Source organism: Saccostrea echinata, unplaced genomic scaffold (assembly GCF_033153115.1).
Source record: "Saccostrea echinata isolate AGI-Se365-2 ecotype Australia unplaced genomic scaffold, CSIRO_AGI_Sech_v1 ptg000046l, whole genome shotgun sequence".
In the NCBI taxonomy this organism is placed as follows: domain Eukaryota; kingdom Metazoa; phylum Mollusca; class Bivalvia; order Ostreida; family Ostreidae; genus Saccostrea; species Saccostrea echinata.
The window spans coordinates 7152073-7165000 of NW_026889795.1; the positions used below are offsets into that span (position 1 = coordinate 7152073).

General features: G+C 34.5%; 1 protein-coding gene across 2 annotated transcripts in view; it reads left to right on the forward strand.

Annotated features, from left to right (window-relative positions):
* The window catches only part of LOC133202243 (cubilin-like), a 59897-nt gene that overhangs the window by 3657 nt on the left and 43312 nt on the right, over positions 1–12928 (forward strand). For both annotated transcript variants that reach the window (XM_061338041.1, XM_061338042.1), the window contains exons 2-5: positions 294–409; positions 1520–1619; positions 4331–4440; positions 9851–10036. In XM_061338041.1, the coding sequence (XP_061194025.1) occupies positions 340–409; positions 1520–1619; positions 4331–4440; positions 9851–10036 (466 nt within the window). In that variant the 5' untranslated portion in view covers positions 294–339. The remainder of the gene's footprint in view (positions 1–293; positions 410–1519; positions 1620–4330; positions 4441–9850; positions 10037–12928) is intronic.

Here is a 12928-nt window from a genome sequence, read left to right on the forward strand (position 1 = left end):
TGTTTTAGCTTAGACATGAAGACCATCAGACGTTTGGTTACAGTCTTTAATTAAGACGTAGCAATGATATTATTACACACAAAGCATGTCAACCGAAAGCAATACATGTATATTTGAGATCATTAACAATTTTTACAATCTGAATATAACTGACGTATGTACATAAGTATATAAGTGTATTTATAACTGTATCTATGATTATATAATAAGCATTGATGAATATTCCACTTAATGTTTTGTTTGTTTTTAACCATTATGAAACTCCTCCCAATTTCTTTTATTTTTTTATTTAGAGTGACATAATAATTAATACAAAGTCCTCCAGAGGGTGAATCCCATATGGCGGATCGACGTGGAGCAGTTCTACTAGCCCTAATATTTATGTCAATGATTCATTTTTCACATTCTGGTAAGTTTTGCTTGGACTCTTGAAAGTAGAATTAGGAGGGAAGATTCCTAGAAAATTAGACTCAGCATATGTTCTTGTATAATGTCTGCCGTTCAGTCAATAAGGAATTCATGTAATATTACAGCTGAAGGTGACAAATTAAAACAACACAAAAAGTAGCTGTAGAAATTAGAATGTTCAGAAGATATCCTGCTTCCGAATCGATTTTCAAAAAAGTTCAAAAAAGTCAAGGTTGAGAGAGATAGAGAGAGAGAGAGAGAGAGAGAGATGCTTTCCCAAAATTTTTTTTATCTAAATTTGTCTTTTTTTCAAAAAAAATGAAGTGTTAGGACGACTATACTGACTGTAGTATTTACAGTCACGTTGAAGGCGTGATTGGTCGTAGAAGCCTCGTTTTGAGGGCCTACTGCAGTACTCATTCCGATTAAGAGCGAAGAAGAAAAGTAGCGCACGTAGCATGGATGTAGTAATGAAGTAGACTGGGCGCACATGTCCCCGTGCAAGTGTGAAAGGATCGTAGTCTCATCGTGAGACCAGTGTAGTCACGATGAAACCACGCTTTCCTTTCTCTATGATTTTGCTACGAAGCAACCGCTCCCACAACGATCCTTCCAAGACTTAAAAACGATATTCTTCGATCATAAAATACGTCGACTTCGCCATGAAAATTTTGTGAATGTTCTAAATTGTCTTAGTTCTTCAACACTCTACACGATCTTCCACGATGATCGATGGTTCACGTTCCATCACGATTTACATGCACGATCTATCACGTTCTTCCACGCTCTACAATCTTTCACGAACAATAACGATCGCACTGGTTCTAAATACGTTCCCGAACCCTTCGGCACGATTTTGTGACATTGTTGACCTTTTATTACGATTCTACTAGATTTTAGAGTCGTAGCGCGGTCTTTGTCCAGTGTGAAGGGAGTTTTAAAACGAAACCCTGAAAAATAAATGTATAATATATTGATCCAATTATTATGTTTCTTTTACAGTATAAACAACTTGAATTTTATTTTCAATTGAACTTAATTTCATTAGATCCTTTTTTTTTCTTTTCTTTTTTTTTTTTTTTTTACATTTTTGTTTTGTTTTATTTTCCAGACACATTAACATGTACATCATCCGTGACGACCATAAATTTGAATCCTTCAACCGATCCGTATAAAACCTACAAATATCCTGCAACCGGCCTGTATCCAAGGTTAGTGTGAAGTAATAACCTACCTTACTCTGTATTTAAAGCAGAACAGAACAGATGGGCCAAATTGTTCCTCAAATCCAATTTGTTTGAAACTTTGATATTTGATAACACACGGATATATAGGGAAAAAATCTTGAAAAATATAATTTTTCTCAAGAACAGCAAAGCTATGTTTAGTCATATTGATATGGAAGTATCTTGAGGTAGTGTAGATTCAAGTTTGTTCAAATCATGACCTTATGGGGGAGGATGGGGCTACATCTATAAAAAATCATGACACCTTAGAGCAAGGTGGGGTCACAACAGGGATCAAAGTTTACACAGGAATATATAATTTATCAAAAATCTGCTGACAAAGAACAGCAGGACCATTGACTCAGGTGAGCGTTGTGGCCCACGGGTACCTCTCTCTCTCTCTCTCTCTCTCTCTCTCTCTCTCTCTCTCCACTTTAATGTGGAAAAGCCTCTTGATGAAATGTGAAGATAACAAACAGTGATCACACTCAAAAGTTCATTTAAACAAAACAAAGTCAAAGTGTGTAGATCAAACACGGACCTCTAAACACAAACAAGGGATCAATTTCTTGTTGTTTTTTCCCTCAAGTCTTTAAGCTTAAATTTACGAAGTGTTAATATTCCGGAATTAACACTGCATTTTTTTTTAATACAAATGCTTTATTTAGATGAAAATGAATATATGTAATAAAATGGCTCAAATTTTGACAAAATGAATTTTTAAAAATATGTGTACTTGACTTTCATTTTATAAAAAAAAATAATCTTTGAAAATCAGAAGTCAAGAATAGTGTTGAAGATATATGTTTCTATGACTAATCATTTAAAAATGTTAAGCCTAGATTGATATAATTATCAAAAATGTAAGGGGCAATAAGTATATGGGAAATTGTAATTTAATTCTTGTTTTATATAATATAATCTTTTTCCAGGTCTAGATACAATATTAAGTACTTTTTTAATTTTAACGATGCATACCACAAACAAATTTTCATATCTTCCGCATAAAAGAGTTACACTAACATTTTTTCCGGAATTTGCAGTGGTTTTGTGTATACATTGGTTCCTATTTTATAAAGCCGGAAAGTGTAGTTAATGTAAACATGTGCAGAACGAAGTTTGGGAAATTTACTATCAAATCCAAATATAAGCGTGTAAGAAAGGCGTTTGAAGGAAAAAAGAAGCAGCAAGGTATCACAATAATCAATTTTGACGAAAATAATCATATATTTTCGGACAGCATGCAGACTTTAGAGGGGACAACTGTTTCTTGACCTTGTTCAATAAATTTCTTTTTTCTGTGTAAATTATTTTTTCTTGCTTTAATTAGTGTGGAAAAGGTACCCAATTCCTTGTTTCTTCTAAAGCAGTGCTATTGTAAAGACTTCATAAAAAATATCGACATATTTTAGGATTGTTTATACACTTTTTGCATCAATTTTTATCATTTTTTTCAATATTGATTACATTTGAAAGCCAGTAAGAAAATTTTGTTTGTCTTCAATAAAATATTTGACCCAGGAGAATGTTCTTCCTCACTTTAATATGTTGACGGTGCGACCGTTGGGGCAAGCGCATTGTTCACTTCATTTTAAGATCCCCCTCTTCAAACCGCACGAGACATTTGGAACGTCTAGACTGTGACGTCAAATGACGTCGTATGTTAGCTGCATTTCCATAAACAAAGTTGAAAAAGTGCAAATATTTTAACAAAGAACGTTTAATCTACTATCTGCATGCAATATCCATTAAATTAAGGTGAGTTTATTTTTTGTGAAATTTTAGTTGTTGTTACCGCGTGAACAAAGTTAGCAGCGAGAAAAGAAGCGATGCATTGTGGGTCCAGAATTACTGCAGAAGAAATTCTATTGAATGAATGTGCAGTAGTTCGAATTTTCTCTCCGCCCAGGCGTTGTCGTTAGACCTCGCAGTGACGAGCGGCGCTTCGCGCCGCTCGCTGAGCTCGCTATAATTACAAATTGTTCATAAAGATTAAAGAGAATAAATTGGAAACTTTTTTCAAAAATATTGAACCATAAACATACATTTTCCCACTTTTTCCCAAATTTTGGTGAATTGTTCAATCATAATCTTGTAAGTTAGTCAGATATTTTTTCTTTAGTGAGAAAGGCTTCTGAATACATAAAGATAATTCAGTTTCTTAGGAAAAAGTTTGTTTGTGTTATTTATCCTTAAGATAAATCTTTTCTTTGGCAAGACATATCAATCGTCTTAAATTTGTGTTTTTCTACAGAAAATCAAATACATACAGAAAGTTCTACAAGAAATTAAATGACTCTAATAAAATAACCGGTATTATATAAATATTGCATGTAGTTGAGTGTTACATTGAAAAATTTTCACCCCAAGAAAACCATTGTCAACCGAGGCGCAGCCGAGGTTGACAATGGTTTTCGAGTGGTGAAAATTGTCAATCTTACACTCAACTACATGAAATATTTATTATACCGAATGTTTTATACATATAACAGTGAACCTTGTGCGCATAAATTCTGCGCAGTTACTATTTTTTGGAATATCACCCGTCGTCAAGCGATGTTGACTGAACATTGCTACGCTGGCCTGGAGGACGTGGCTTTATCATTCAGCGGGCAGTGGTGTTTTTTAACAATTGTTTCTCGACGAATCAGATTCAACTTATTTACTTGAAAGTATAATATTTAATTCTTTTGCAGCACAACGACATGTCAATGGTTAATTCAAGCCACTGATGCTAGTTCGAGGATAACATATGAAGTCACCAGTGTTAATGTGGATTGTGGAGACAGATTAATGTTTTATGACGGTTAGACATATTTTCTACTAATATGAAGTAAAATGCTTAGACCCATGTTACATGTACTTTCGATTCGAACTTTGTGCCTCTGCTCTTCAACGAGCGATACCATTCAAAGAAGTCGCTATTACCCTGTCTAATACTTACTGATTCACACAAAGAAAGGTATTCTACACATAATACATGTGATAGAGCAGAAAATATCAAACATTTCTTCGGTCCAAATTTTCTTTTGACTTTATTTAAAACAATTATCAAAAAACAGTATACAGCTGTTAATTGGATTTGAGGACGACAGTTCTAATCTTGGAGCTGAGAAGGTGACTTTAAGTTACGAGCAAATTACAAAGTTAGTCATCTATCCATCATCAATAGCGACAACTATACGGATAAAACAACAACATCTTGATACAATATAATACAAAACATATGAAAAATGAATAATTATTATGTTGAGGAAAAAATCGATATGAATTAATTTCATTCCAAGTTCATTGCATTTTTAATTACATGTAACCAACAAAAAATAGTTTTGTTGACGCTTTGAACATGCATAAAATGAAACGCTTATTATTTAGGGTATTTCGCGTTCCGGTCGAAACCTTAAAATCAAAATTTGAGTTCCGGGTTTTGCTGTAATATTGGTTCCGGCCTTCGATTCAATGTATCAAATCAAACACATTGAATCAAAATACTGATTCTGTCAAATATGTTTTAAACAGTATAATTCTAATTTTGCTGTGTTTTAAAAAATATGTCACTATATGTCTTTAAGCAATTGAATTGCGATCTTTAATTGAATATTAAGAATTAATTTTATTTTAAGTACTACAACCACACTGTTAATAAATAATGTAAAAAAAAAACAAACCCCACCCCCACCCCCCAAAAAAGCGAAGGTTGGTGTACAGAATAAGTATTGTAGCTTTGTTAGTGTTCTAACTATTTCATATCTTTTCCTTTTATATACTTTTATGCTAATTACGTCCAAAACTTTTTGCTCAGATTTTTAACAGACTACAGTTCCTCTCATTGTCACCAGAAAAAGGACAGCGAAATGGGAGGGATTAGGGTCTTTAGGGATGGATTAGCGTCTTTAGGGAGGGATTAGGGTCTTTAGGTATTAGGGTCTTTAGGGAGGGATTAGGGTCTTTAAGGATGGATTAGGGTTTTTAAGGAGGGATTAGGGTCTTTAGGGAGCGTTAAGGGTCTTTGGGGAGGGATTAGGGTCTTTAGGGAGGGATTAGGGTCTTTAGGTACTAGGGTCTTTAGGGATTAGGGTCTTTAGGGAGGGATAGAGCCTTTACGGAGGGATTAGGGTCTTTAGGGAGGGATAAGGCTAGGAAGGGATTAGGGTCTTTAGGGAGAGAATAGGGTCTTTAAGGAGGGATTATGGTCTTTAGGGAGGGATTAGGGTCTTAAGGAGGGATTAGGGGGGCCTTTAGGGAGGGATTAGGGTCTTTAAGGATGGATTAGGGTTTTTAAGGAGGGATTAGGGTCTTTAGGGAGGGATTAGGGTCTTTAAGGAGGGATCAGGGTCTTTAGGGATGGATTAGGGTCTTTAGGGAGGGATTAGGGTCTTTAGAGAGGGATTATGGTCTTTTGGGAAGGATTAGGATCTTTAGAGAGGGATTATGGTCTTTAGGGAGGGATTAGGATCTTTAGGGAGGGATTAGGGTCTTGTAGGGGCGTAGCTTGACTTTAAATTCTAGTGAGGCAAAAGAACAGCGGCAGGGGTCCGGGACCGCCTTAGGTTGAAGGGGGGGGGGGGTCAGGGGGCGGAGCCCACCGACGGAAAATAGATTAAGGGGTTTTAGAATACTTGTCTTGCACAGAAACTTCGTCAATTTTCCGTTTTCATTATCGAAGACTTCAGCGTGCATATGATGCTACATACATGTGTATTGTGAAACTTCTAACACATAAGGTGAATAGACATTTTATTTCACCTTTTTTTAAAAACTTTAATTGCCTGATATTTGGTGATGTTTGGAGTCAGCATATCTATTGAGGATATTTGAAACTGTCTGGTTTAGTGAACAGACCGAACAGGCGATGATTATTATTATAGATTTAAATAAATTGCCATTAGTTTTAAATTAAAAAAAATATTTTCTACATTGTATTGATTATAATGGGAGGGAATGGTGGTGGTGAAAAATTTAGCGAGGCAGATGCCTCATTGCCACAATGGAAGCTATGCCCCTGTCTTGTTTTCGATTATAATTTCAGAAAAATATTTAGTGATTAAATATATTAACTTCGGTATTAATATCATTACAAATTAATTCAAATTGATTTATTTTTGCAATCTGATTAAAAAAAAAAGGTGTTAAGTACAAGTAGAATTATGTATGTACACAGTATTATACATGCATTCTCTAGACGTACATGGTAGCCGGATCAAAGACCTAGATAAAACTTAACTATAACAGTCTCCCGTGCGATATTTTTTTTTTGTAATTAAAATACATGTTACAAATACTAAAGAAGATGCGACCCACATTCCTCTTGTCCCCGAAGCGGTTAGCATAATTATATATATATATACACCCCTATACGTTGAAAACGTCTCCCCCATACTTTGTAGCGATTCCCCCGCGTTATCGGTATATGGTATTAATAGGTTTTTGCCCAGAACGAATATTATGGCCGGATCCAAACTTACATGTGCGCGGGCCGGAACCTTTATTATTTTGGTGTTTTGCTTTCCGGCCAGAACGGAAATAACTCGGAACCAAAATTATGCGACACCGGGCCAAATGAGAATAGTAGCTATTCGCCTTGGGCGAGTATTCCAGATGGCGTTTATTTTTAATCTACAGAGCAAATAGTTAAATTATCCTATTACCTATATATAGGAGTTAATTACATGAAGGTACTTGTATTAAATCAATGATTATCACAAAATTTAATGTAAGAAGTATTATACCCCCATAAAACCGTTGTTTACACGGTGAATTCGTTCATAAATAATATATAACAAGAACTAAGAAATGTCCTTGGGCGAATTTTTTACTGAAGAGCTATACATGTAACAAGGTACAAGCAATGACTGGTTTATTATTGAATTCTGTTTTTTATACCAATAACAAAACAATCCCGGTTGTTTAACTATGAAGAAACCATCATGTTTACAATTTATTCACTACAATCCTGGTTGTTTAACTAAGAAAAAGTCATCAAGTGCATAATTTATTCACTACAATCCTGGTTGTTTAACTATGAAGAAGTCATCAAGTGCATAATTTATTTACTACAACTATGAAGAAGTCATCACGTTTATAATTTATTCACTACAATCCTGGTTGTTTAACTATGAAGAAGTCATCACGTTTATAATTTATTCACTACAATCCTGGTTGTTTAATTATGAAGAAGTCATCACGTTTATAATTTATTCACTACAATCCTGGTTGTTTAATTATGAAGAAGTCATCACGTTTATAATTTATTCACTACAATCCTGGTTGTTTAACTATGAAGAAGTCATCACGTTTATAATTTATTCACTACGTATACAATCCTGGTTGTTTAACTATGAAGAAGTCATCACGTTTATAATTTATTCACTACAATCCTGGTTGTTTAACTATGAAGAAATCACCACGTTTATAATTTTTACTATCAGGAACAAGTGAAGATTAAACAATTTCTAGAATTATTACTTAAAATTCAATAAACAAAATGATGATAAATACGTTTTGCGTACATGGAAACAAAAAGCATTATGATTTATTTCTTTAAAGGCCGAGGTTTTCAACCGGTCGGTTTTCCTCAGGTAAGTTTGGTGTGGGGTGGAGCTTAATCGAAGCGGGTGAGAAGCCCCGAGGGAACGACGCTGGCTTGTGTATACCTACCTATATACACAGGATGTTACCTGTATTACATGTACACGTTTTCCTACGACATGGTAAAACAATGTCATTGTTTTTTGTTGTGTGGGTCAATCGAAATGTTGACCGTCAAATTTACTAAATAAGGCATGCGAAATATCTTAGTTGCGAACAGAATCTTACTTAAATTCTTTCTTTTGAAAATTTTTTTTTTTTTTAAATAATTTGACGATTTTAATTATACTGTGTGTTTGTTAATTAATATTAAATGTTATAACGAATATAGGGCCACAATCTGCCGTTGTATGCTGGCGACACTAAGGGAAGTAATTCAAATTGCACGTCGTGCATGCAAAACGAAAACAGAAAGTGGGTCATAAATAAGTCTCTCAGTAAAAATAAAACTTAGAAACGCTGTTTGGAGGCTACATTTTGTAGAAATATAATAAACTAAATAAATATTTTTGAAGATAATTCCTACGTGATTTTTCCAGGACGCATGATCTGTATAAAAATGGCCAGGGCTTCGGACTAGGGGTGATTTCCCGACGACTAGCTATTACCCGGTGAAACGGGAATGGAATCGCCTGCATCGTAAACTTTTTTCCCCTTCGGGATTTATAATTTCAAATATTATATGAAAGCAAGACGTTATAATCCGAATAATTTCTCTTCTAAAACTGATTATTATACCGTAACTTCGTCACCCTGTCTCGAAGAAAAGCGACACGTCTACTAGCACAATTGTCTTATATAAAATTTCGCTTGAACAATATTGCAATGTTGTCATACTTGTTTTTAAAAAATGATTTTATTTACTTACATGATACTTCAAACGCGGGTCGGTAAACGTTGTTAAGGTAGACTAAATGTATCAATTAAACTATGTTTTGACAAATTATAGTTATCGATTGTAATCGTGAAATGACCCCCCCCCCCTTTATAAATTTTAATATATAAGCATATTTTTTCTTATCATTTTTTTAATTATATGACAGAATTATTATATTTATGGTATATTCTTATGAATTAAATAAAAAAATGTTTTCATTGCTTCTTTATCACGTTATCATTTGCGGTAAGCATCAAAAACCTGAATGTAAATTCGATGGTCGGTACGATCTCCAGACAAGGTACACAAGATATACACAATGGCAGAAAACTAAATGTCAATCAAATCCAAGTATCCAATCCCAGGCTTAATTTCAGATGATTGACAGGGGTTCACAGACCAGGTAAATTTGAAGGAGGTGCTTATTTCCTCCCCCTTTAACTAACAATTTGAAATTAATTTTGTGTCGAAGCTTAGAACGTGCTATAATGCAAACAAACTGCTTCGGCAACCCTATATATTAGGAACGAATGCATTTACTGACGACTTGATGGTGCAAATAGTCCAGAGAGAGTATTTTTTTATGCTATACATGTACTTATCGAATATTAATTACTCCATAGTTAAACTCTGAAATAAGAGTAAATTACATTAGTACATTCAAATAAAATAAAAGAAAATATTCTTATATCCATGTATTTAATCTGTCTTGATATTTTCTCTCAAATTGCCAATCATTTCAATAATTCAGGGACATCTTCAAGTGCTAGCGCCATTGGCGGCTCTGTGTGTTGTTCCTCATCCTCAAGTTGTGGTTCCAGTAAACCACCACAAACAACAACCGGAAACAGCCTCTTTTTGCAACTAGATTCCGATGGGACTGGCAATTCTTACGAAACAGGATTTACAGTTACTGTTGTCGTTGGAAAAGATGAATGTAAGAGAATTATAACAAATTGTAAAAATATATATCAGTATATAAATATTGCATGTAGTTGAGTGTAACATTGCAAAACCATTGTCAAACGAGGCGCAGCCGAGGTTGACAATGGTTTTCGAGGGGTGAAAATTTTCAATGTTACACTCAACTACATCCAATGTTTATTATATTACACTGAATGTCTTATACAACTAGTATTAATTGTAACGGGGACCGTTACAGATGTTCCCCAAACGCTCCCCAACTTCCTTTTGGTCTCTTATTCCCTGTAAGCTTCATTAAATAAGGCAATCAAGTATATTGGGTTTTTTTACGCATTACACGCGCGCGCACGGACATGCATGTACAAAATGACCATGTCAACTTGTCTACACTTTTAATACATCTTTATATTCAAATTCATCAAAAGATTAAAAAAAAATCGGCTATATTAAGTATATCTGTCATTTAACGGATTGCAAGCGCGCGCACGTGCATGCATGTCCATGAAGACCATGTCATCTTGTCAACACTATTAATATGTCTACATATTTTGAGTGTCAAAGCATTTCAACAAAAAGTATAAAAGTTACAGCTATATCAAGTATATTGGTCATTTTAGCATTGCATGCGCGCGCACGTGCATGCATGTGCATGTTGACAATGTCATCTTGTCTACATTTATAATATGTCTATATATTCTGAGTATCAAAGCATTACATCAAAAAATGTAAAAGTTCTGGCTATATCAAGTATAATGGTCATTTTACTCATTGCACGCGCACGCACGTGCATGCAAATGCATGCATGTGCGCGCTGATCATGTCATTTTGTCTATACTTCTAATATATATTTATATTCTGAGTTTCAAAGCAATTCATCAAAAAATATACAAGTTAAGTCTATATCATTTGTATAGGTTATTATAATCATTGCGCATGCGCACACGTGCATGAATGTGCATTCTGACCATGTCATCTTGTCTACACTATTAATATATCCTGATATCCTGAGTATCAAAGCATTTCATCAAAAGATATGAAAGTTATGGCTATATCATGTATATTTGTCATTTTACTCATTGCACGCGCACGCACGTGCATGCATGTGTGCGCTGATCAAGTCTTCTTGTCTACACTTCTAATATATATATTTTTATTCTGAGTTTCAAAGCAATTCATCAAAAAATGTACAAGTAAAGTCTATATCAATTGTATTGGTTATTTCAATCAATGCGCATGCGCGCACATGCATGCATGCGCATTCTGACCATGTCATGGTGTTTACACTATTAATATATCCTTATATTCTGAGTTTCAAAGCATTTCATCAAAAAATATAAAAGTTACAGCTATATCAAGTAAATTGGTCATTTTACGCATTGCACGCGCACGCACGTGCATGCACGTGCGCGCAAAATGACCTTCGTTCCGCAAATCTACATAACATTCCTATTAACCCTAAAAAGGTTTCACCTCAATCGGATGTGTAGTTTCGGAGATCACTCACGGACAAAAAAGTACCCAGGAAGAAAAATAATAATAATAACTAGACTCTTGTTGCCATGGCAACAAAAAAGTCTTCCGTTCTTCTAAATCTGTAAGAATTTGCTTTTTTCTGTGTCAAAAACATACATATCATATTAACTGTGAAAGAAAAAATAACTGGAAAAAAGTCCTTTCAGTACTTATGGTACTTTGATTTTCATGATCAATCTTGTATAATGCATTTGGCACCTATGAGAGATATACGTATATCATAGAGCAAGGATGATTAGCAATTTAAAAAAATTGTTTGCAATCATTTCTAAGACAAACAGACGAACGAACACCGTACTATCAGCTATCAAGATTTGACAGCATACCTATAAGAAAGATTATTCAATAACAGTAATTATTAAGCAATCGATTAATTGATTGATTTATTATATGTTGTTTACGTCCCTGTCGAGAAGTTTTCACTCACATGGAGACGCCACCGCTCGCCGGAGTATACTTATACTTTGGCAATTATCACCATTGAGCAGTGAATAATCTTTTTTGTGCCAGCACCTTCTGCGACACGGGACCTCGATTTATACGATCTCATCCCAAGGACCGGTCTCCACGTCCCACAATCGAAGTTTATTATACCGCGATATTTTATTTTATTTTATTTTTTCACAAGTTTGTTGCATCAGATGTACTTAAAGATCATACTTCAAGATCATTTCGAACTCAGGCTACTTTTTTGCAGTGCATACAGCGTCAGGTTATTTTGATTGACAGGTCAACACACGTGCACTTCGTGTAATACTTTTTAAGCAGAAAAATATACAGGATGTGACCATGACTGACTATGAAATCAAAAAACATTTAATAAAGAATGGGTGTCACTGATATAGAACTAATTTTTGGTCTATGTAAATGGAAAGGAGGATCGGGATTAAGAGGTAATCTCTCTCTCTCTCTCTCTCTTCCTCTCTCTCTCTCAGACATGTAAATTGAACATTTCAGTATCATAATGACAAATCTACCATTATAGAATATGAAATTCTGTAAACATGTAAATGTATTTATAACCACATGTTCCAGATTTAAATCTAAAACGATTATATAATTCAAATGCCTAGCTGCACTAACATCTCCAAATATTAATCAAGACCGAGGGGGGGGGGGGGGGGCGGGGGCGGCTTCAAAGGAATTAGATAGTTTTATGTTTTATGAATTATAAGGAAAAGTACAGGTCAGTTGCATGTACAATGTACATAATTATATATAATTGCATAAAATTGTGTTCATTCAGGTATACTCATCCCACATATCAACAGACCTGTGCAATTTTTTATCATGTTTTTTTTTTCAAAAGAAAGATATTGCGAAGCATTATTTCACACAGAATCGCGTTTTCACATATTTTTTTTAACTCTGT